At 39.1% G+C, this 25,863-nt stretch overlaps 2 protein-coding genes across 7 annotated transcripts in view; one reads left to right on the top strand and one right to left on the bottom strand.

The window, feature by feature from the left end:
* The window catches only part of HABP4 (hyaluronan binding protein 4), a 42,069-nt gene that overhangs the window by 13,457 nt on the left and 2,749 nt on the right, over window positions 1-25,863 (top strand). For 3 of the 6 annotated variants that reach the window (XM_058695470.1, XM_058695467.1, XM_058695468.1), the window contains exons 3-7: window positions 636-776; window positions 1,013-1,081; window positions 11,001-11,084; window positions 22,426-22,597; window positions 25,540-25,624. In XM_058695470.1, the coding sequence (XP_058551453.1) occupies window positions 636-776; window positions 1,013-1,081; window positions 11,001-11,084; window positions 22,426-22,597; window positions 25,540-25,624 (551 nt within the window). Of the gene's footprint in view, window positions 1-635; window positions 777-1,012; window positions 1,082-11,000; window positions 11,085-22,425; window positions 22,598-25,539; window positions 25,726-25,863 lie in introns of all 6 variants that reach the window. The other 3 variants (XM_058695469.1, XM_058695473.1, XM_058695471.1) reach the window with 2 other exon arrangements.
* Window positions 12,539-25,863, bottom strand: part of CDC14B (cell division cycle 14B) — a 130,670-nt gene continuing 117,345 nt past the window's right edge. Inside the window, exon 14 of the mRNA XM_058695459.1 lies at window positions 12,539-12,701. Within this exon, the coding sequence (XP_058551442.1) occupies window positions 12,554-12,701 (148 nt within the window). The 3' untranslated portion in view covers window positions 12,539-12,553. The remainder of the gene's footprint in view (window positions 12,702-25,863) is intronic.

Raw genomic sequence — 25,863 nt, 5'->3', positions numbered from 1 at the left:
GAATAGGGGTCAAATGACATAAAGACAAAAGTTGCTATTGGCTTTCACAACAAAAAGCTTCAGCTGTCCTTGGAGGTGTGTGTGGGGCAAGAGGAAGAGAATTGAGGTTGTTGCGGGTTAATACTTTTAGCCCCAAATGTCACTGACTGGTTGTGTGTTTGGGAGAGGGAGGTTTGGGAGGGGCATAATTTGAAGTTTCCTATTTCTCTTATACAAAACATTCCAAATTTAATTTAAATATTGAATATTAGAGCTGGAATAAACCTCCAGAGAAAGGGGTACCCCTCCACAGATTAGCAAGACCTGCCCAGGACCTGCTTCTCTGGTCTGGCTTCCTCACCTAGCAGCTGTATGACCTTGGGCAAGTTACCTACCTCCTTTGTGCCTCAGTTCATTGTCTGTGGATAATAGTTGTATATTATACATCTGTTTATGAGAATTATATATGATGAAGTGCTCAGAACAATGCCTCAGTAGTATTGTTCAGTAAAAGTTAATTGTTACTTTATTTTTCAAGCTACCATTCTTTCCAATATATTATAGCCATGATGTCCTCCTAGAATTTTTTTCTCAAAAAAGCCTTAGCCCTTCAATCCAGTTCACTGCTTTTTATTATTATACCCATCTCTTCCTAGACCCATTGACAGGTTTGATCGAGACAGACCACTGAGAGGCCGTGGAGGCCCAAGGGGGGCCATGCGAAGCCGAGGCAGAGGCGGCCCCGGGAACAGAGCTTTTGAGGGTTTTGACCAGAGAGGGAAACGAGATTTTGAGAGGTACGGTGGGAATGAGAAAATGTAAGTTCCTCTGTAACTGCTGTTTTTGCCTTATGATCTTGGTAATACATGGTATGAATCTGTTTGTTGTGTGTTAATATGAATTGACTTGATATTAGTATGCGCTTATTCCTGAGGGAGCTGATCCTGTGACAGCTTTTCTGATCAACTTTTATGATTTGGAGATTGACTGCAGGCCTGCTTTCAGCTGAAGCGAATATTCTTTCTTTCTCTAGAGCAATCAGAACTGAAGACAACATGGGTGGCTGTGGAATTCGAACTTGGGGATCAGGCAAAGATACCAGGTATGGTGCAAATGTGTGCCTTTTGTGAACCTGAAATTAAGTGGAAATATCCAGATCTTTATTTTCCTTTTGTGAAAATTATGTCTTCTCTGCTATGCTTGCATTGTCTTTATACTTGTGTGCTGTTAGGTATAGATTGATTTTAGGCTTTGGTTTAGTGAGGTGACTTTTTAAAGTGGGTTTGCTATGTTGTAATTAGATTTGAAAATGACTTTTAAAGTGGTTTTAAAGTTCTTTTGTTTTAGCCAAACAAATTTGTGTATTTGCTGATGCCCCAGCGCATGATACTCTACATTTGCATAGGCCTCAGAATGCTTTTTAAATTTCTGGATATTCTATACTTTTATTTTTCTGTGACCTTCCCAAGTTCTTATATGCATTGCATCTTGATTTTATGAAATCATTTGCGGGTTGAAGCTCAATGACAAATTTCACCGAAGGTTCAAATCTGACATTTCTCTGAGGTTTCATGGTGTCTCAGATCTGTACCAGTTTTGCTGCTTAGAAGAAGTACTTGGTTCTGCTGTTTCAGTCATTTCATGGCTGTAGGGGCAGTGCCTTCCTGGTGTCTGCAAAGAATAAGCAAGAAGACTTGAGGGCAGTACAAGGCAAGGAATGGATCCCTCCCAGAACATGTTGTAGGAAAGACTTTCCACGATTTTGAAGCCTTGAGGGAATCCAGAATATAAGCTTTTTACATAAACTTACTTTTCTTTCCTTCTTTCTTTTTCTTTCTTTCTTTCTTTCTTTCTTTCTTTCTTTCTTTCTTTCTTTCTTTCTTTCTTCTTTTTTTTAAACTTTATTTATTTTGAGAGAGAGAGCATGAGCAGGGAAGGGGCAGAGAGAGATGGGGAGAGAGAGAATCCAAGCAGGCTTCGCACTGTCAACACAGAGCCCAACGCAGGGCTTGAACTCACAAACCGTGAGATTATGACTTGAGCTGGAATCAAGAGTCAGATGCTTAACTGACTGAGCCACCTGGCGCCCCCATAAACTCATTTTTCTGAAATTGTTGTCCTTAAAGACAAACATACAAAACAATACTAAATATAATATTACATGTGCTACCCTTGCACATCTGTGTTGTCCTTGAAAGGAAAAGAAACTTGTTGAATGTTTCTCAGTATGGGGTTTCATAGGCTAATAATGAATCTTTTAATTTTGTTTTATTTTACTTTAATATATATTTTAAAAAGTAAATACCTCTGAGTCATCTGATTTACCACCTTATCTAATGCTGCCACTCCATTTCAGTTGGCATTGGAACTTAAAATAATTTTGGCGTCAAGTGATTATGTACCCTAAGGGGTCAGCATTGGCCTTTTAACATGAAGAAGTAACCAGGAGCTGGGTGTGCTGCAGGTGATCTGGCATGTATGTCCTTGTGCTAAAATGACACATGTCATTTTGGATTGGTTTGTGAGTGACTAAGTCAAAGCTCTTAGGTGGTAATAATTTGTAATTTGAAGATTTTCATAGAATAAGACTTAAATTTCTTATTTAATAAGTGGAGATTTTGATTTTGATCATGAAAACAGTTCAGTACAGTGGAGTTATGGGCTGCTTTTGATTAATGAGAAAAGAGCAGAGGTGAGCCTACTGTAGCAAGGATGTTAATGGCTGGTGAAGCCAAACACTGCACGGTGTGTTATAAGCTGGAAGGTTTTGCTATAGTTAGTATTCCTGTTTGAAGGCATTGGCAGTGCTAACTAAATTTATGAATGTTTTCAAAATGGTGCAATGAGCCATTTCCAATGTTAATGCTTCTCTTCAGCAGTTTGACAGTGAGTGCCTGAAAGTAAAGTTTTCTCCATCTGTGGTAATTACAAACATATAATATCTGATATTATTTCTTTGTTACCAATTGAAACACACACACGAAAGCAGTTTTCAGTAATGGTGCCTTCCAACTTTTATTTCAAAGAGCAAGATGGTTTTATTAACATTCAATTAAAATCTCTCTGCTGTCATAGATTTGGGTAATTCAAGTCTCATTGAATTTGAACTAGATAACAAAGCCTTCAGGTGTTCAATTCACTTTGTGGAATGTGCTTGTGCAAACAGGCATTTTCTGCATTCATATAACTAAAGTCAAAATATATACATCTGCCCTGGGGCTGTATCTTCTTCTGTAAATCTAACATTGGTGATTTACTTTCAACAAAATAACAAAATCTGCTAACATAAATTATTGCTAATTTTGAAACCTCACTGCTCTGTAGTTTTGGTCACATGGGTCTATAAGAGCCGTAAGCACATTAGTTTTATGTTTATTCATTAAATAATGTAGGTCAACACAGGGAGATGTGTGATTTCTCTTTTTTTTAATCAGCTGCTCAAGTTTAAGAATGCTGGTGTGGGGCGCCTGGGTGGCTCAGTCGGTTAAGCAGCCGAGTTCGGCTCAGGTCATGATCTCGCAGTCCATGAGTTCAAGCCCCACGTCGGGCTCTGTGCTGACAGCTCAGAGCCTGGAGCCTGTTTCAGATTCTGTGTCTCCCTCTCTCTGACCCTCCCCCATTCATGCTTTGTGTCTCTCTGTCTCAAAAATAAATAAACGTTAAAAAAAAAAATTTTTTTTAATAAAAAAAAAAAAAAGAATGCTGGTGTTTGTACATAGTCCCTTTTATGATTTTTAATGGTTGAAAGCTATAAACTATCAATAAACCTATGGTTTTTATTCCCTTGGTTTATTATGTTGCCAAGGGAGTAAAGAGAAAGTTGGAATAATTTGTGCTGCTGCTGCTGGATTTTGAGGCTCCTGGATGCCAGAAACTCCTGTGACCCTGCTGGAGTCAGGCTGATGAGCAGAAGCAGCCTTTGTGACAGGGCCTCCACCAAGCACAGTGCCAGCCACATCTTTCCACACATAGGGTGCATTTGATTTAGGACCTTTTTCAAAAATAAAGATTAATAATTATTTGGGGTGCCTGGCTGGCTCAGTCAGTAGAGCAGGCGACTGTTGATCTCAGGATTGTGAGTTCAACTCCCACATTGGGTGTAGAGATTATAGAAAAAATTAACTTAAAAAAATTATTCAAATTTTGTATAGAAAAACTCACTTTTAAGCTCATTACAATAGCTTTGCATTGAGAATAAAAAAATGTAGGGGTACCTGGGTGACTCAGTCAGTTAAGCATCCAACTTCAGCTCAGGTCATAATCTTATGGTCTGTAGGTTTGAGCCCCGCATCGGACTCAGTGCTGACAGCTCAGAGCCTGGAGCCTGCTTCGGATTCTGTGGTGTGTGTGTGTGTGTGTTTCTCTCTCCCCCTACCCCTCTCGCACTGTCTCTCTCTCCCTCAAAAGTAAGTAAACATTTTTAAAAAATGCAGAAAGTCAATTCTGTTATTACAGGTCAATTTATCTTTGCTTTTCAAAAAATAGCTTATGTTGGGGTGCCTGGGTGGCTCAGTCAGTTAAGTGTCCAGCTTCAACTCAGGTCATGATCTAACAGTTTATGGGTTCGAGCCCCGCATCAGGCTCTGTGCTGACAGCCTGGAGCCTGCTTTGGATTCTGTGTCTCCCTCTCTCTCTGCTCCTCCCCCGTTCACACTCTATTTTTTTGAAACTGTTTTTCCCCTTCCCTTTTCCCATGGTCCTCCTTTAAGTTTCTCAAGTTCCACATGTGAGTGAAAACATATGATATTTGTCTTTCTTTAACGTTGTTACAAATGGCAGGATTTCATTCTTTCTCATTGCCAAGTAGTATCCCATTGTATATACAAACCACATCTTTGTCCATTCATCAGGTGATGGACATTTGGGCTCTTTCTGTAATGTGGCTATTGTTGAAGGTTCTGCTGTAAAGATTGGGGTACATGTGCCCCTATGAATCCGCACTCCTGTATACTTTGGATGAATTCCTAGTAGCGCTATTATTGGGTTGTAGGGTAGTTTGATTTTTAATTTTTTGAGGAACCTCCACACTGTTTTCCAGGGCGGCTGTACCAGTTTGCATTCCCACCAACAGTGTAAGAGGGTTCCCGTTTCTCCACATCCTCACCAACATCTGTTGTTTCCTGAGTTGTTAATTTTAGCCACTCTGACTGGTGTGAGGTGGTATCTCAATGTGGTTTTGATCTCAGTGTGGTTTTGATTTATATTTCCCTGATTTGTATATCCCTGAGTGATATTGAACATCTTTTCATGTGTCTGTTGGCCATCTTCTTTGGAAAAAATGTCTATTCATGTCTTCTGCCCATTTCTTCACTGGATTATTTGTTTTTCAGGTGTGGAGTTTGGTTAGTTCTTTATAGATTTTAGATACTAGCCTTTTATTTGATATGTCATTGGCCAATATCTTTTCCCATTCTGTCAGTTGCCTTTTAGTTTTGTTGATTGTTTCCTTTGCGGTGCAGAAGCTTTTTATCTTGATGAGGTCCCAATAGTTCATTTTTGCTTTTAATTTCCTTCCTTTGGAGACATGTCAAGCAAGAAATTGCTGCAGCTGAAGTCAAAGAGGTTGTTGCCTATTTTCTCCTCTAGGGTTTTAATGGTTTCCTGTCTCACATTTAGGTCTTTCATCCATTTTGAGTTTATTTTTGTGTATGGTGTAAGTAAGTGGCCCAAGTTCATTCTTCTGCATGTTGCTGTCCAGTTCTCCCAGTACCATTTGCTAAAGAGACTGTCTTTTTTCCAGTGGGTACTCTTTCCTGTTTTGTCAAAGATTAGTTGGCCATACATTTGTAGGTCCAATTCAGGGTTCTCTATTCTATTCCATTGGTCTATGTGTCTGTTCTTGTGCCAGTACCATACTGTCTTGATGATTACAACTTTGTAGTAGAGGCTAAACTCCAGGATTGTGACGCCTTGGTTTTGTTTTTTTTTTCCAACATAACTTTGGCTATTCGAGGTCTTTTGTGGTTCCATACAAATTTTAGGATTGTTTGTTCTAACTTTGAGAAGAATGCCGGTGCAATTTTGATTGAGATTGCATTGAATGTGTAGATTGCTTTGGGAAGTTTATATGTCTTAATCCCCTTTACCTATTTTGCCCATTCTCCTCCACCCCCATGCTCCTCTGGGAACTGCCAATTTGTTCTCTGTATTTGAGTCTTTTTTTTTCTTCATTTGTTTTGTTATTTAAATTCCACATGTGAGTGAAATCACAGGATATTTATCTTTCTCTGACTTATTTCACTTAACATAAATACCTTTGGGTCCATCCGTGTTGTTGCGAATGGCAAGACTTTATTCTTTTTTATGGCTGAGTAATATTCCATTGTATGTATATAATACAATTTTATCCATTCATCTGTCAATGGGCAATTAGGTTTCTTCCATACTTTGGCTATTATAAATAATGCTTAATTATAAAAGGGGTGCATATATCTTTTAAAATTCGTCTTTTTGGGGCGCCTGGGTGGCGCAGTCAGTTAAGCGTCCGACTTCGGCCAGGTCACAATCTCGCGGTCCATGAGTTCGAGCCCCGCGTCAGGCTCTGTGCTGACTGCTCAGAGCCCGGAGCCTGTTTCCGATTCTGTGTCTCCCTCTCTCTCTGCCCCTCCTCCGTTCATGCTCTGTCTCTCTCTGTCCCAAAAATAAATAAAAAACTTAAAAAAAAAAAATTTCTAAAATTCGTCTTTTCATTTGGGGCAGGGGGAATAAATACCCGGAGGGGTCATTACTGGATCGTATGGTAATTCTGTTTTGTTTGAGGAACCTCCATGCTATTTTCCATAGTGGTTGTGCCAATTTACATACCCAATGGCAGTACACAAGGATTCCCTTTTCTCCACATCCTCACCAACACTTGTTACTTCTTGTCTTTTTGATATTAGCTATTCTGATTGGTGTAAGGGTATATATATCATTGTCGTTTGATTTTTGCATTTCCCTGATGAGGAGTGGTGTTGAGCATCTTTTCATATGTATGTTGACCATATGTCTAGTCAAGTCCTCTGCCTATTTTTTAATCGGACTCTTAGTTTTTTTGGTGTTGAGTTCTAGGAGTTCTTTATATATTTTGGATATTGACCCCTTTTTCGATATATCATTTTCAAAAATCTTCTCCCATTCAACAGATTGCCTTTTCATTTTTTTCATGGTTTCTTCCACTGTGCAAAAGCTTTTTATTTAGTTTGATGTAGTCCCAGTAGCCTATTTTTGCTTTTGTTTCCCTTGGCTGAGGAGACAGATACAGAAAAATATTGCTAAACAGATGTCTAAGAGTATATTGCCTATGATTGGGGGTTTCTTGTTGGGGTGGGGGTATTTTATGGTTTCAGTTTTTACATTTAGGTCTTTAATCCATTTTGAGTTTATTTTTGTGTGTGGTGTAAGAAAGTGGTCCAGTTTCATTCTTTTGCATGTAGCTGTTTAGGTTTCCCCAACACCACTTATTGAAGAAGTTGTCTTTTCACCACTGTGTATTATTGCCTCCTTTGTCATAGATTAATTGACCATATAAGCATGGGATTAGCTCTGTGCTCTCTTCTGTTACATTGATCTATGGTCTTTATTTTTATGCCAGTCCACTACTGTTTTGTTAATAGAGCTTTGTAGTATAGTTTTAAATCTGGGATTGTAATATATTCAGCTTTATTGTTCTTTCTCAAGAGAGCTTTGGCTATTTGGGGTCTTTTGTGGTTCCATACAAATTTTAGGATTGCTTGTTTCTAGTTCTGTGAAAAATACCATTGGCATTTTGATGGGGATTGCATTGAATCTAAGATTACTTTGAGTAGTGTGGACATTTTAACAATATTAATTCTTCCAACCCATGAATATAGAATATCTTCTCATTTATTTGTGTTGTCTTCAATTTCTTTTACCAATGTCCTATAGTTTTCAAAGTAGAGGTCTTTTAACTCCTTGGTTCAGTTTATTCATAGGCATGCTATTCTCTTTAATGTAATTGTAAATGGGGTTGTTTTTGTAATGTCTCTGCTGGTTCGTTATTAATGTATAGAAATGCAACAGATTTCTGTAGATTAATTTTGTATCCTGCAATTTTACTGAAATCATTTATTAGTTCTAATAGTTTTCTGGTGAGTTATTTACTGTTTTCTATGTATAGTATCATGTCATCTGCAAATAGTGACAGTTTTACTTCTTACCTATTTAGATCCCTTTACTTCTTTTTTTTTTTTTTTTTTTTTTTTTTTTTTTTTTTTTTTTTTTGGTCTGATTGGTGTGGCTAGGACTTTCAGTACTATGTTGAATAAAAGTGATAGAATGGACATCCTTGTTTTGTTCCTGATCTTAGAGGAAACACTTTAAGCTTTTCACCATTGAGTATGATGTTAGCTGTGAGTTTTCATATATGGCCTTTATTATATTGAGGTGTGTTCCCTCTATACCCACTTTGTTGAGAGTTTTTATCATGAATGGATGTTGAATTTTGTCAAATGCTTTTTCAGCATCTATTGAGATGATCATATCATTTTCATCCTTCATTTTGTTAATATAGTATATCACATTGATTGATTTGCAGGTATTGAATCATCCTTGCATCCCTGGAATAAGTCCAATGTGATTATGGTGAATGATCCTTTTAATGTGTTGTTGAATGCTGTTTGCTAATAATATTTTGTTAAGGAGTTTTACATGAATGTTCATCAGGGATATTGGTCTGTAATTCTTTCTGTATTGTTTTTGTTTTGAGTTTGGTGTGAGGGTAATGCTGGCCTCATAGAATTAATTTGGAAATACTTCTTCTTCCTCTTCCATTTTTTGGGATATGAGAAGAGTATGTATTAACTCTTCTTTAAATATGTGATAGAATTTACCTGTGAAACCATCTACTCCTGGAGTTTTTTTTATTACTAACTCAATTTTGATATTAGTAATTGGCCAGTTACAGATTTTTTTTTCCTGATTCAGTCTTAGAAGATTGTATGTTTCTAGGAATTTACCCATTTCTTCTAGTTGTCCAATTTTTTGGTGTATAAGAATCTAATGATTCTTTGTATTTCTGTGATGTCAGTTGTAAATTCTCTTTCATTTGTGATTTTATTTGAGTCCTCTTTTTTTTTTTTTCCTTGATGAATCTGGCTAAAAGTTTATTTAATTAGTCTTTTCAGAGAATTAGCTCTTAGTTTCGTGGATCTTTTCATTATGTTTTTAGGCTCTATTTCATTTATTTCTTCTCTGATCTTATTTCTTTTCTTCTACTCATGTTGGGCTTTGTTCCTCTTTTTCTAGTTCCTTTAGGTGTAGGGTTAGATTGTTTGAGATTTTTCTTATTTTTTGAGGTAGGCCTGGATCACTATAAACTTCCCTTTGAGAGCTGCTTTTGCTGTGTCCCAAAGATTTTGGACCATGGTGTTTTCATTTCATTTGTGTCAAGGTATTTTTGATATCCTCTTTGATTTCTTCATTGACCCATTGGTTTTTTAGTAGCATGTCGCTTAGCATCCACATGGTTGTGTTTTTTCCAGTTTTATTCTTGTAATTGACTTCTGGCTTTATAGTGTTGTGATCAGAAAAGATTCCTGATACGATTTCAGTCTTTTAAATTTAGTAGGATGCGTTTTGTGGCCTACCATGTGATTTATCCTCGAGAATGTTCCATGCATACTTGAAAAGAATATGTATTCTGCTGTTTGGAGATGGTTTGTTTTATGTCTGTTAAGTCCATCTGGTCTAATGTGTCTTTCAAAGCTACTGATTGATTTTCTGTCTGGATGATTTGTCCATTAATGTAAGTGGGATGTTAAAGTGTTGTACTATTATTGTATCACTGTTGATTTCTCCCTTTATGTCTGTTTAATGTTGCTTTTTGTTCAGGTGCTCCTGTGGCAAGTGCAGAGATATTTACAATTGTTACATTCTCTTCTTAGATCGATCTTTTTATCATCATGTAATCCCCTTTGTCTCTTGTTATGGTTTTTGTTTAAAGTCTATTTTGTCTGATATAAATATTGCCACCCCAGCTTTTTTTTTTTTTTTTTTTTTTTTTGCTTCTATTTGCATGGTAAATGTTTTTTCCGTCTCTTCACTTTGTCCGTGTGTGTCTTTAGGTGTGAGTGAGTCTCCTGTAGGCAGCATAGAGATGGGTCTTATCCATTCAGTCACCCTGTGTCTTTTATTGGAGCATTTAATCCATTTACATTTAAAGTAATTATTGATAGGCATGTATTACTATCATTTTGTTAATCATTTTCTGGTTGTTTTTCATTTCTGTTCCTTTCTTCTTTTCTTTCTTCCCTTGTGATTTGATGACTTTCTTAATGTTATGTTTAGATTCCGTTCTCTTTATTTTTTGTGTCTGTTGTAGGCTTTTGGTTTGTGGGTACTGTGAGGTTCATATATAACATCCTGTGTATTTAGCAGTCTGTGTTAAATTGATGGTCACTGAAGTTTGAACACATTTTAAAAGCACAGGTTGAGAAATTTTATGGCCCCTTTTAATATTTGGAATTTCCGGGGCGCCTGGGTGGTGCAGTCGGTTAAGCGTCAGACTTCAGCCAGGTCACGATCTCGCGGTCCGTGAGTTCGAGCCCCGCGTCAGGCTCTGGGCTGATGGCTCGGAGCCTGGAGCCTGTTTCCGATTCTGTGTCTCCCTCTCTCTCTGCCCCTCCCCCGTTCATGCTCTGTCTCTCTCTGTCCCAAAAATAAATTTAAAAAGTTGAAAAAAAAAATTAAAAAATATATATATATTTGGAATTTCCTAGGACAGTAAGCATCTTAAATAATTGTTCTGGTCTTTTATAATCTGTTTTAACTTTAGGCCATTCATAGAAAGTTCTATTTCTAAAAGTACTTTTAACATTTTTTAAAATAATTTCAATGGATTAGCAATTTATTACATTTTGTCATTTTTATTTTGATGTGGGTTACCTATATGTGTATGTAATTTTTTGAATGAGATTTACTTAAGAAAAAGGACATTGGAATTTTTTTTTTCTATCTTGACTATATAAAAGCATTGATGTGAACATATTTGTGTGACTAGAGCAATTCTCACTGCTTTTCAGTGACGTGGAGCAGACTGCACCAATGGAAGAGACCACAGCGGTGGAAGAGTCCCCGGGCCCCCTGGAGGAGGAATCTCCAGCCAAGTGGGTGTTTTACTCATTTTTCCCATGAGCTGGTGTTGGCCTTGTTCTTAACGATTTCTAAGAGCGCTTCACAGAACAAGGAGCTCAGCCTTTTGTTATATCACAGAAGGTTGACCTTAATGTATTAGTGAATAATCAAACTAATTAATAATTCAAATAATCTAATGAATGATTATTAATGATAATTAATGAGTTAAATTTAAGTATCCCATCCAGTGCCCACAACCTCTTTTCCATCGGCATCCTGTACTGCATTATTCTCCCTCTTATCAGTACCCTCGTCTCTCGTTCCTTTATTCTCTCTGTGTCCATCCTCCCTCTTTTCTTCATGGAGCTTAGGTCCCTGTTCCACCTCTAGCGTCCTTGCCCAGTCCTTAACCTCCTTTGCCTCTGGATCTTCTGTTGTGCCTTGCTAGCAAAACCTGCCTCCTGGATGACCACTGGCTGGCTGCCCTCTCTCTGCCTGCACTGGTCAGCTGAGCACTGCCAACAGCAGAGCCGACAGGAACCCCTGTAAATTGTTGATCACCTGCATTCTGAAATGAGCCCTTAACACTGCCCATCAGTCCCCTTTTCTGGGGCTCATTCTTTCTCCCACCCTCTACAATGACCAATTCCATCCTTCTTGTATCCTCTAAGCCCTGACACTGTCCCCACTTTACTCTTCCCCCACCCTTCCCATACCTGCACCTCCTCTTTTACTTTCTCGACATAACTTTGCCTCCTATGTCACACAGAAATTGAGAGCCACCAGCTGGGAAGTTTATCATCTTCCCGCTCTTAAAGGTACAAACCCACCTGTGCCTGCATACCTCCTAGCCTCCTTCCCTCATGGTAAGAAAGAGGCACCATCTCTCCTGCCACTTCTTCAGGCTTTGAATCCTGTCTCCTGCTGACTGCATGGAAACCTCACACCGTCAGTCAGCTCCTTCCTCATGAGTCTGCTTACCTTCCTCCCAACTCTGGTCTTCATCAACAGTTTAAACGTGCTCAGTGTCCCCTATTTTAAGTCTTCTACTCTTGCCCCACATTCTCATTTAGCTGCCTTTTTTCAGGGTTGTGTGTACTCTTCCTTCACTTCCTCCCTCTCACTTATGCCTCACTTCACTCCAGATCTGGCTGTGTCCCCATTGCCCTTTGGAAACAGTCACCACATGTCTCCACACCTAATACATGTTTCGTCTGCATCTTTCTTGACCTGTCAGAGCATTTGACTTTATTGATTTCTTCTTAAGCTCTCTTTCCCTGATTTCTGTGATGTCTGCACTCTTCTGGTTTTCCCACTGCTTCTCAGCTTCTCCTCTACAGACTCATCCTTGTTTTTCTGGTCTTTTAAAATGTCAAGTTCTTTATGGCTCTGCCTTAGGCCCTCTTCTCTTTAGTGTCTTTTATAGGATCTCCCGTACCCCTGCAGCTCGGGTCATCATTCATGTATCAACTCCAGAATGTATACCTCTGGCTCTCACCTTCTACCTGGGCTCCAGGTGTGTGTTTCTAGCTGCTTGCTCTGGATATCTTCCCATGGATATTTCAGATCTCCCGCTCCGCGTGTCCAGGAGAAGTCTGTCTTCATTACGTATTTCCATCTTGTGGAGCAGCCCATCACCATCCATCCAGCTGCACAAACCAGAAACCTAGGAGTCATCCTTGAGACTTCCTTCCTCTTGACCCCCTCCCTTCCCCAAATTCAGTCTGTCACCCTGCCCTGGTGATTGTACCTTCTCTTCTCCTCTCTGCTCATCACCATCATCTCATCCAACCTGTCACCACAACTCCTTATGGGCTCCCTGCTTTCTCATCTGGGACAAGCCCATTTCTGCACCACAGTGGCTTTCACACTAACATTCTGATTGTCATGCACCCACCCCTCATGCAAGACCCCCCATGGCTTGCTGTTCTCTTCCTATCCCTTGACCTGACCTGCAGGGTCCTGCGTGGTCTATACCCTGCAGAGCTCTCAAGTGCAGCCATTCGTGTGCCTTCTCTGGGTTTATCACGTTGCCCTTATGTCATGTTCTCAAGGACCTTTCCCCTACCCCTGTCCTATACATGCCAAAGCGCTTCAGCAAGTGCTGTTGCCTTTCCCCCCACCCCATACCTCTCCAAATTCCCTTCCCCCTTCACTGATTTAACTCTTCTCATCCTTCAGCTGCCAAGAAGCAAGGTGTCTAGTGGTTAAGAGCACAGACCCCAAGCCAGAGTGTGGGTTCAAATCCCAGCTCTGTCACTCATTAGTTTGGGCAAGTTATTTATTCTGTCTGTTCTAGTTTTCTTCACATGTAAAATGGGAATAATAATAGTACCTACATCATAAGGTTGTTATAAGGATTGTGTGTGTGTGTGTGTGTGTGTGTGTGTGTGTGTGTGTCTGTCAGTCACAGAGTGGGGCCTGGCATGTAGTTAATGCTATATAAATATCTGCTATTATTATTGCAAAAGTAAAATGCTGCAATGATTGATAATTATGAAAGCTGTTAATTTACTGTTCAAAACAACCAAGAAGTGTATTTAAGTAAAGAGAGAAATTAATATGAATATTTAGACGGTGATTTAACTAAGGAAGTAGATTAACAGTTTACATAAATGTTGAAAAAGTGAGTTAACTAGATCCCTTCAGGAAAAATGGTATCTTTTTTGAGCCAATAAACCATTTATACAAATTCAGGTTATGTAAGGCAGAATAATAAATTATAGCATAACTCTGTGGAATTGATTGAGATACCCTTGCTTTCCTAATATTAAATAGACAAAATAGTTCTCTCAGTCAGTTACTCTGAAAGACAGAATTCTAAATGGTTTGATGGCGGTCTCGTGTCTGCACGAGAGCCCAGCCCGCTTTCTCCCCTCCACTGCCTGCAGTAGGCAGTGAGCATCTAGTTAGGTCTGCAGGAGCTGCGCGGCCGAGCAGCCACACTAGCAGACCAGTGGCCGACCGCGCTGCGACATTCTTGTCTCCGCACTGCCCCGTCACACTTTAAAGTTATCACTAAAATTCCTAGTAGTGCAGTTACAGGTTTGTGATAATTTCAGAATTAGGTTTGTATTTGAGAAGTACATTCGATGGTGGTGATGCTGTCTGATCTCAGCTTTTTCTCACGTTGATCTAACGCTCAGACTTTGGACCCCGAGCCAAAATGTATATTCAATGCGCTGCTCAGTTTAGAACTTCCTGATAGATTAATTTAATATACCCTCACTTACATTCAAACGTACACCCCAAAGAAGATATATTTTCCTCAGATTGGACACGTTTTGTTGACAATTATATGTGCTGTGCCCTTCCTTCCTTCCCTCCTTCCCCCTTTCATCATAGAAGTATTGCATGTTCCTTAATCACATGGTGTCCTCATGTCTGAAGATGCTTGTGACAACTTCTCGGGAGTATTTTGTTACAAGACTATAAGAATAAATCTAACATTTATAGAGCATTTGTTGTGTGCCAGGAACTCGAAATGCTTCCATGTCTTAACTCCTCAATCCTTTGCTGCCCTTTAGTGAAGGAGGAGATACTGTTACTATCCTCATATGGAGATACGGAGGTTAAAGGGCTTGCTAAGAAGTGGCAACTAGATGTGGGACCGACATTCATGCTCTTTCCTGTAGTGAATGGTAGGAACGGTTGAAAGTGCCATGAACGCTTTGAAGTTTGCTCCAAAGAACTGAACAGGGGAGAAGCTGCTGGTTCTGTGAGCAGAGGAGGGGGCTGCTGGGGTTGCTGAGGACTTTCCTATTCAGTAACATGGAATGACATTCCCTTCCTTCCTTAAAAATAAAACAGCCATTATGAAAAGAGTGTTATAGAAGCATCGTTACAAAATACCTGCAGTGAAATATTTTTCATTGTAATTCATTTCCAAGTATTTTTGCTTAGTGAAGATTGTCCTGTGTTGAATTTTCTTAAAGCTGGAAAACACCTCTTTAAAATTTATATGGCAAATTTCTGAGGAGCTCAAAGTTTAGCATGAAATTCACTTCAATTTCAGTACTTGGGAAGGAAGGAAGAGGTGTTACTTACACGTCAGTTTAAATCCACTTGCCCTGGTTAAGTATTTAGTTCATAAAATGTTATTTCTAGAACCTACTTTTTTTGGTTCCCTGCACCCTTTCATATATTGAGGTGAAAGATATTGCCTGAATGGATATTTGGACGTTTGGTGTTACGTATGTTTTCTGTGCCCACATCTTGACTCTCTTCCGTCTCCGTGCATTTCTCTGTCCTCTTATTCCCTCAAGGTGGTGGAGTCTGGGCTTTGGAGATGGAATGTATAGGTATGCAACATGGCTCTTTTGTTTGTGAGCTATATGACTCTGCCTCAGTTTCCTTACCTATAAAATGGAGCTATTAATTGGAGCTAACTTGTGGGATTAATTGTCACGACCAAATTAACGTAAAGTCCTTTGAATAGCATTTGGCACCTAGGAAGCATTCAGTAAATGTTACCATTATTGCCCCATTTATGTTTTAAATAAAGTAACAGTTTGTTAAAACAGTTCTATTTCTCCTATAATTTCACCCATGTAGAAACAAATGTATAACTATCAAATTTGCATATAGCATTATTCACATTACAAGTCATAGATTAGACCATCTTATATCTATAAGCAGCTTTGATGGAAAATCATCTCCCAAGATTTTTGGTAATAGACCAAGAACTGTGAAGGACTTTGAATTAGTCAAAATGGGGGGGGGGGGGTGCTGTTAAATTTGGAGGATGTAAATAGCAATTACAATGCTTTTATAACTGTTAGAAATATAACTGCTTTCGTCCCTCCTGGAACTGAGGGATTAATTATACATCTCTTCCTGTTGAAAATCCAGTCTTTGGTAAAACTGCCAGTAAAAACTACATTTAGTGCCAATTCAAATAGGATGGAAATGGGATCTGCCTCACAGAACTTTCATAGAATGTGTTTTTTGTAATAATCTGTAGTGAATAGAGAATAAGGTTAAGGAGTCTGTCCTTGGTGATTTTGTACTGCTCCCAACACGGCTTGTTGCAATGACAAATGGCAGAGGAGAATGTACAGGGGGCATCTGTATGTATACTTGTGAATGGAGTGCCCCAGAGTGAACAGGGTCAGGTGATCATTTTCAAGGAGGGAATCACTTGCAGCAAATGCTCTTTTCTGAGCTCTCCACTGTTTGCTTCACTTTGGGTGTGTCTATGTATCAACTTAAAGACTATATTTCCTTTTTTTTTTTTTTTAATAATTTTTTAAAATGTTTTTTTTAATGTTTTATTTATTTTTGAGAGAGAGAGAGAGAGGCAGAGTACAAGCAGGGGAGGGGCGGAGAGAGAGAGGGAGACACAGAATCCCAAGAAGGCTCTAGGCTCTGAGCTGTCAACACAGAGCCTGACGCGGGGCTTAAACTCATGAACCGCGAGATCATGACCTGAGCTGAAGTCGAATGCTCAACCGACTGAGCCACTCAGGCACCCCCAAAATGTTTATTTTTGAGAGAGAGAGAGAATGAACACAATTGGGGGAGGGGAAGAGAGAGAGGAAGACACAGAATCCAGAGCAGGCTCCAGGCTCTGAGGTGTTAGCATAGCCAGAAACAGGGCTCAAACCCACCAACCATGAGATCATGACCTGAGCCAAAGTCAGATACTTAACCAACTGAGCCACCCAGGCACCCCAAGACTACATTTCTTATATGCCTTATCCTTTTTTGTTCTAGCCCTTTCATGTTTATATATGATGTTCTTTAAGATAAGCGAACAGAAAAAGTACTTCTTTTGTGGTCTTAACAAAAGATGTGTTCTTACTGAACTTTTTGGAATTTATTAACTTCTTTAGTTCATCCTAGTTATGAAAGAATCCTCAAATTTACAGCATCAGTTCTAGAAATCATAACTAGATTATAGTCTATAATCAGAATAGCCTCCTAGAAATCAGCTCTGATTATTTCCTAATTCTGTCACAAGTAGCCTAAAGAACCTTTATGAACCCTTAATATTTATTTTCAGCTCTGTATTAGAAGATTATATCACTGAAAGATGTATATAAAATAATAGTATAATGAACTTCTAAGTTATTCAACTTAAAATTTTATCAAATCATGACCATTCTTGTTTCATGTATGTCTCTACCCACTTCCTCTTCTGTCAGGATATCATATTCATTCATAAATGTTTCACGAAGTTATATCTAAAGGTCTGCTCTTTTTAACTGGAGTAGTGTTATCCCATCTAAAGTTTTTAACAATTCCTTAAATATCTGGGCAGTTTGTCAGTTTCCCTGATTATCTCAAAATCTCTTTTTAAAACAACTTACTTGTTTGAATTAATATTGAAATATACATCTCAATTGGCATATCTCATTTTTTTTCAACAGTACTGAGAGTTAACATCCAACGAGTGACATATATTTAGTATGTACAGTTTTACAAGCTTTGACAACCATATATACTTGTAAAACCATTACCACAATCAAAATAATGAGCATATTCATCAACCCAAAAAGTTTCCTTTTATCCTTTTGTAATCCCTCCCTCCTGCCCCTTTCCCCCAGGCAGCCAGTGATCTACTTTTTGTCACTAAAGATTAGTTTGCAATTGCTACAGTTTTATATAAATGCAATCACACATCATATATTCTTTTTTTGTCTTGTGTTCTTTCACTGAGCATACTTCTTTTGAGATGCATCCATGTTGCTGCATGTATCAATATTTTGTTCCTTTTTATTGTCAAGCAGTATTCCACTGTACAGATAGACTGCAGTTTCTTCATCTGTCTACCTGATGGTCATTTGGGGTGTTTCCAGTTCTTGCTATTACAAATAAAATTGCTGTGGACATTTTTGTGTAGTCTTGGTGGAGTATACATTTTCATGTCTCCTGTGTAAATGCCTAGGGGTGGAATGGTTGGACTATATGGCAGGTGTATGTATAACTTTTTAAAGAAACTGCCAGGCTCTTTTCTGAAGTGGTTTTTCCAGCTTTTACAATGTTTAGCCATTATGATAGGTTTATATCTCATTGTGGTTTTAATTTACATTTCCCTATTGACTAATGACATTAAGCACTTTTTCACAGGTTATTTGCCATCTGTATATCTTTATTAAAATAAAGAGTGTTGAAATTGCCCATTTTCTAACTATTTCTTATTACTGTGTTTTGAGAGTTCTTCATATATTCTGGATTCAAGCCCTTTATCAGATATATGATTTTCCAGTATTTTCTTCCAATCTGTATGTAGCCTTCTTTTCTTTCTCTTGACAGTGTCTTTTGAAAAGCAGAAGTTTTAAATTTTGATTAAATCCACTTTATCAATTTTTTTTTCTTTTATTGATCTTGCTTTTGGTCTCAAATGTAAGAAATCTTTGCTCAGTTTAGTACCACAAAGGTTTTCTCCTATAAGTTTAATGATTTGGGCTTTTGTATTTAGGTCTGTGATCCATTTGAGTTGATTTTTGTATACAGTGTGAGGTGTGGATCAAAGTTCCCTTTTTTTTCATTTTGGTATATGTATATCCAGTTATTCCAGCACATGAAATACCATTGTTAAAATGTGCAGGCCTATTTCTGTACTTTATATTTTGTTCTATTGGTCTGTTTATATTACACTAATATTACACTATCTTGATTATTCTTAAGTCACTGTTAATCTATATGTTCTCTCTTTCCCTTGTAATTTATTTGTCTAAGAAACTGGGTCATATGTCCACAAAATATTTCCCAGAGTCAGAATTTTACTCAGTGCCTCCCTGCAGGCAATGGTATGCTGGTAAATACTCAACATCTGGCTCTCTAGAATGAAAAAGCCTGGATCTGTTGGCACTTGCTGGTTTTTGTGGTGTAAATATTTCCACCATGGCTGATTTAAAACTACCACTGTGTCATACTGAACGCAGAGTTGGGAAGAGATAAACAATAGTACACTATTATGTAACATTTTCACTATGCACATACATTAGGTATAATAAACCCCAAGAGCATGGATAAAGGTACAATATAGTGGAATAATTAGGGAATAATGAATTGTGATTATTACCTTTAGTATAGCTAATTATAATTTATATAATTTAATTTTTAATAATAATCTAATAATAATTTAATAATAATAATTAAATAATTTGATTTAATAATAATAATAACTGGCCGTGAGCCAGTTCGAACTGGTGCAAGTTAATTCCAATGTGACACTTTTGTAGAGTAGTTGAACATGTTCTCTGTCCCCTGTTTGGGGCACCTGGGTGGCTCAGTTGGTTAAGCGTCCAACTCTTGATTTTGGCTCAGGTCATGACCTCACGGTTTGTGGGATTGAGCCCCACATTGGGCTCTACACTGACATTACATAGCCTGCTTGGGTTTTGCTCTCCCCATCTCCCTCTGCCCCTCCCCTGCTCACACTTACTCACTTTCTCTCTCAAAATAAATTTAAAAATAAAGAAAGAGAGTTGGATGCTTAACGGACTAAGCCACCCAGGCACCCCACTGGCTTGATATTTTAAAGTCCCTTTACAAATATGCCTGTTTTGAATGGTCTGTGATTAAGTTTCTCTCCTGATTTCACTAATAGTTTTCATATCATTAACCTATAATGTAGGACAAGTTACATTAGCCCTTCTGTGAAGGTATTAGATTTGATTCCCTTCCCACTCACCACCTAATTATTTTTTCTTGTAAACTTTATTGAGCTATAATTCCCATACTGCAAAATTCAGCCATTTAAACTGTACAATTCAGTGGTTTGGGGTATGTTACATAACACATATAACATAAAAATCACCATTTTAAGCATTTTCAAGTGTGCAGTTTAGTGGCATTAATTACATTCACATTGTGTGCAACCATTACCACCATCCATGTCCAGAACATTTCATCATCACAAACAGAAACTCCATGAAATAGTAAATCCCCACTTCCCCCTCCCCTTAACCCCTGGTAACCTCTATTTTTATCTCTATGAATTTGCCTATTCTAGATACCTCATATAAATGGAATATAATATTTGTCCTTTTGTGTCTGGCTTATTTCTTTCTTTTTGTATATTATCTTCTCATTTCTTTCTTTTTTGTGTATTATCTCTTTTTTTGGTGTTAAATACATACAACATAAAACTTACAATTTTAATCATTTTAGGTGTACAATTAAGTGACAGTGCATTTACAGTGTTATGTAACCATTGCCATTATCTAGTTCCAGAACATTTCCATCACCCCATTCCCATTAAGCAGTCATTCCCTGGCCTCCCTGTCCCCAGTCTCTGGCCACCATAATCTGCTCTTTGTCTCCATGAATTTGCCTTTTCTGGGTATTTCATATAAATGGAATCGTACGTAAACTTTTTGTGCCTGGTTTATTTCACTTAGCATAATGTTTTCAAGGTTTATTCATATTGTAACATGTATCAATACCTCATTTCGTCTTATAGCCAAATAGTATTCCACAGTATTAAAGATAGCATATTTTATCTACTCATCAGTTGATGGCCAGTCAAGCTGTTTCCACTCTTTGGCTATTGTGAATAATGCTGCTATAAACAGCATTATTAGGGGCACCTGGGTAGCTCAGTCGGTTAGGCATCCATCTTTGGCTCAGATCATGATCTCATAGTTTATGAGTTCGAGCCCCACATTGGACTCACTGCTGTCAGCACAGAGCCTGCTTCAGATCCTCTGTCCCCCTCTCTCTCTGCCCCTCCCCCATTGGTTCTCTCTCTCTCAAAATAAATAAACTTAAAAAATAAATGAACAGTGTTATTTATGGCAGTGCCATGGTGTTTTCACATGGACATATGCTGTTGTTTCTCCTGGATGTGTAACTTAGAGTGGTATTGTCAGGTCAAATGGCAACTCTGTGTTTACATTTTTGAGAATTTGCCAGACTGTTTTTCCAGAGTGGCCACACCATTTCACATCCCACCTCCCCCCACCCCGCCCCAGCAATGTATGAAGTTCCAATTTCTCCACATCCTCGCCAGCACTTGTTAAGTGTCTTTTTTATTCTAATCATCCTACTGAATGTGGAGTGGGTATAGGTCATTGTGGTTTTCATTTCCATTTCCCTGATGGTTAATGATATTGAACATCTTATTGGCTATTTGTATATCTTGTTTGGAAAAATGTCTATTCAGAGCATTGCCTGGTTTTCAGTTGGGTTATTTCTTTTCATTAAGTTGTAAGTTGTAATCCTTTTTGTATCCAAGGTAAGTCCCTTATCAGATATATGATTTGCAAATGTTTTCTCCCATTCTGTGGATTGGCTTTTCACTTTCTTGATGGTGTCTTTTGAAGCACAAAAGTTGTCAGAAGTTTGGGGGTGATGTCCAGTTTATCTACTTTTTCTTTTAAGTTTATTTATTTTGAGGGAGAGCGCGCACGCACAGTGGGGAGAGGCAGAGAGAAGGAGAGGCAGAATCTTAAGCAGACTCCGCAACATCCGTGCAGAGCCCCATGCAGAGCTCAAACTCATGAACTGTGAGATCATGACCTGAGCCAAGATTAAGAGTCAGATGCTTAACCGACTGTGCCACCCAAGCACCCCTTTTTCTTTGTTGCTTACACTTTTAGTGTCACATGTAAGAAACCACTGCCTAATCTAAGGTCATGAAAGTTTATGCCTGTGTCGTCTTCTAAGCGGTTTATATTTCTAACTCTTATATTCATGGTGTGAGGTGGGGGTCCAACTTCTTTTTTTTGCACGTGGATACCGTTTTCCCAGCACCATTTGCTGAAAAGACCATTCTTTCTCCTTTGAATTGTCTTTGGCACCTGCTTGAAAAAAAATCAATTGATTTTAAATGTGAGGATTTTTTTCTGGGCTCTGAAATTTATTCTATTGATCTATTCTTGAAGTCTCATGAATTTAAAGAGGATATTTACAAAAGTATGTATTTGTAACCCATTGTTTTATAACTCTGTTCATGGTTGCCTATGGTTGTTTTGTTCCAATAGTTTCTCCCTTTTCTTCTGCAATTTTATCTCATTTTGTATGTAATGCCATCTGGGAAGGGAGTGCCTGGTGGTCAAGTGTAATGCTAATGGGATGGTGCAGTTCCTATTTTTCAAAGACTGCTTTGAAAACAAGAAGTGGGGCAGCTGGCTGACTCAGTTGGTGGACTGTGTGACTCCTGATTTGGGGCTTGTGAGTTCAAGCCCCACATTGGGCATAGAGATTACTTAAAAAAATAAAAAAGAAAACAGACAGGAAGTATCTTCAGTTGGTAGTGACAGCATAAAATGATTAAAATATGGAAGCTTATAGTTCCGAGATTTTCTTACCTTATGTAAATATGAGATGCAGAACCATGAAAGTATGCTAATTAATAGTAATAACTTTTTCTTTGAGAAAGTAGACATTTTAGATCCATCAAAAACTTCTGATTTTTCATAGAGTTCCTGAGTTGGAGTTAGAAGAGGAAACTCAAGTTCAAGAGATGACCCTTGATGAGTGGAAAAATCTTCAAGAACAGACAAGACCAAAGCCTGAGTTTAACATCCGGAAACCTGAGTCCACTGTCCCTTCCAAAGCAGTGGTGATACACAAGTCCAAATATAGAGATGATGTAAGTATGACATTTTCTTGTCTAGAGGTAATCTTCATTCTTACCTTACTGGAAACCAGATGGAGCCTTTCCACTTCTAGTGTGAAAATGGGACATTGGTAGTTGGCATTCTAGTTTCTACCTAAGACTAATCAGATATGATGTGTGCCTAATTTTATCTGTACCTGTATTGTTCATAAAAAGAGTTGAAACTTGGCCTGTCGACACTTCATACAAAGCAGTTTCAGTGACAGTGCATTTTCCGCTCAACCCACAGCTGTGCTTTGACTGTGCAAATACTGTATGTTAATTGCATCTCGTTTTTGTCTCAAGAGAGGTACAGTGTCTCATGAATAGTGCCATTTCAAAGGGTAACTACTCCGCATTTCATGATTAGGTTAGATTTTCAGCTCACGTTCTTAGTAAGAGCATTTTATTGGGAGGAGTTGATCATTTGCAACCTGTCAGAGTTCTGTGCTGTGTTACTGCAGCAGTTCTGTCCCCGCCGTGTAACTGCTGCCACCCAGGAAGAGCCCCTGGGACAGTGCGGCTGCCTGGCCACACCCTGCTGCCACAGCCAGGATTGCTCACATTGTTCCTCCCTCCCGTGAGGGCCTTGCTCTTCATGCTTTGTGTTCAGGCCCTTTTTTGGAGGCCTCGGCTTTGAAAAGGACTCCCAGCATATATTGATGCAGACGATCAGTGAGTCATGTAATCGCGTTCTGTTTAAGTTACTGAACTTAAGGGTGCCCTGAATATTCTCGTTTTAAACTGTAGAATTCACATCATTCAGTCACAGCTGCTTATCTTAATACACATTTCTGTGTTGATGATGGTGGTGGACAGATATTCCCACTAGATATTATACACTGATTTTCCATTTGAAACTGTGTAGCTTTATGTGTGTTTCCATTGACACTTCGGTTACTTGTGTTCTTTGAATGAATACTTTCATCAGAGGGTCATTTATAATACAGGATGCCTTACCACCTCCAGTCTCTTCCAGGCCTTACTAAGAAGTTTGGAGCCACTCCACTAGCTGTTATACACAGGCAGCATGGAGGGGAGAGCCTTCTCTTGGAAGTCTCTGTGAGGTATTTCTTCACGTCCATCAGCTAACTGGGTTGGCTCTTTTCCTATTCACTTTTGTTCTTTTTTGTTCCGGGCCATTGTAAATAAAGCTTTTCCTAAAACAAATGTGCTGTCAGGATGTGAAATGTGCAGCTGACATGTTAGGTAAAAATAGCAGCTGTTTTTCCTGCATCCACACCAGATTCATCCTCCCTGGCTCCAGAGAGAGGTCTCCTGGAATATCTGAAGCAACTGGGTTAGCTGAGTCATCCAGCTTGGTCTCCACGAAGCACATGTCTTTGGTCTCTTGTTAATGTTACGGCATTGAAGATTTTAGCCAGAAATTGTTCTGAGAGCAACAAAAGCCAAATCTTAGGGTCACTGATTTACTTTGTTCTGGGCACCCTAAGAGACAAAGCAATAGAGTAAAATGCCTTGTGTTTGCAAAGTTCAGACCACCGGCAGCCTGTGAAATGAGCTGATCCCTTTCAAGAAAGCACACTCAGTATTGTCCCAGGCACCGCTGCCCTTCCTCTGGCACGGCCTCCCCCTACTTCTGCAGGGCCTCCCCTGACTCCTGCACGGCCACCCCCACTCCAGCACAGCCTCCCCCTGCTCCACGACCATCCCCACTCCTGCACAGCTGCCCTTGTTCTGGCACAGCCTCCCCCTACTCCTGTGCAGCTTCCCCCTACTCCGTCACGGCCTCCCCCACTCCAGCACACAGAGCCCGCTGTTTTCTGAAGCAGGTGGTAGGCTATTACTTCGCCTCTTACTGGTTTTTTGTGTCTGTCTTTTTACCAGAGTGTCAATGCTCCTGAATTGTTCTTTCCTTCACCTTTTTAGTTTCAACAGTACATCCAGCTAAGGCCTCTGCTTTATTTTAATGCAGCTTTGAAGGGAACATAAATGTTAAACACAGAACCTGTAATGAACAGATGGCCAAAAGGGGTTGATAAGTTCAGGGAGACTTGATTCCATTTTCTGGACAAGTTGTAGTAGGAATGTTTAGCATTATAGCGTTTGGAGATTCTCATCCAAGATCATTGGCATATTTTGTATAGATTTATGTTTTACTCAAAAGTGAGGTTTTTTTTTTTTTATCCATTATTAGGAATTGAAGCCAAATCAAATTTGGAACAAAGTTTATTTAATATAGTTTTCTTTTAACAAGAAACAGAACTTATTTGACCTCATATATAATAAAATGTAATTTCTCAAAGTATTTTGGCCAAAAATAGTTCTTAAAAAGCAGCTTGAATTCTTTCTGCAGCAATCATCAGATAACCATACTCTGTTGTTTTACTATTTTCCTAGATTTTGAGTCAGAATTGTTTATTGTAAATCATGCAGTTTTTAACATATGGTATTTGTACAGTCAGCACCCACATTGAAAGGAGTTTTTCCATCAAGTTCTATTCTAAGGAGGTGATATTTCCTTATTTATCAAAGTAGCATTTGTGAACAAATAAAAGGCAGAAATTAAAATTTTTTAATCTCAGCAAAATACATTTAGATATAAAAGATATATGTTGATTGCTGGTAGGCATGTCAAATCTTACATCTTAACCTGCCAAACTGCTAAAAACTCGGGTGTCACTTGAGTTAATAGTAATTTGAGAGATGTTTGGATTAAGACGGTGAGTATGAGAACATGTGGCTGGGAAATGTGCAGAACCCCTGTGCTGGAACCAGAGCAGCGGGGTCACCACCTTTGCCTTGCCCTGTAGCCCAGTGCCGACAGCACATCAGGGAGGGCCACTGTCCGCTGTGATGCCATATTGGCTCCCTGGCGGCATAGCGCTTCGACGCTGAGCGAGTGAGTGTCCATGGAGACGGGTGTGTGTGTGTGTGTGTGTGTGTGTGTGTGATATGCTGTAACTGTGTTTCAGATGGTAAAGGATGACTATGAAGATGATGCCCACGTTTTCCGGAAAGCAGCCAATGACATCACATCCCAGCTGGAGATTAATTTCGGTAACCTCCCTCGTCCTGGGCGTGGAGCCAGAGGTGGCACACGGGGAGGCCGGGGAAGGATCAGAAGGGTGGAGAACTACGGACCCAGAGCAGAAGTGGTGGTGAGTGTGTGTACTCTGTGACCTGGACGGTTTTCTGAAGGAGGTGAGAGGATGAGGGGGCCCCAGGCTATGCCACTGGGAGGCCTATCAGGGTCTGCTGTACATTCCTGTATCTAGTGTGGGTCTGGCATCCAGGTG

The sequence above is a fragment of the Neofelis nebulosa genome, chromosome 12 (genome assembly GCF_028018385.1).
Source record: "Neofelis nebulosa isolate mNeoNeb1 chromosome 12, mNeoNeb1.pri, whole genome shotgun sequence".
Classification (NCBI taxonomy): domain Eukaryota; kingdom Metazoa; phylum Chordata; class Mammalia; order Carnivora; family Felidae; genus Neofelis; species Neofelis nebulosa.
This window is presented reverse-complemented; position numbering and strand designations above follow the sequence as displayed.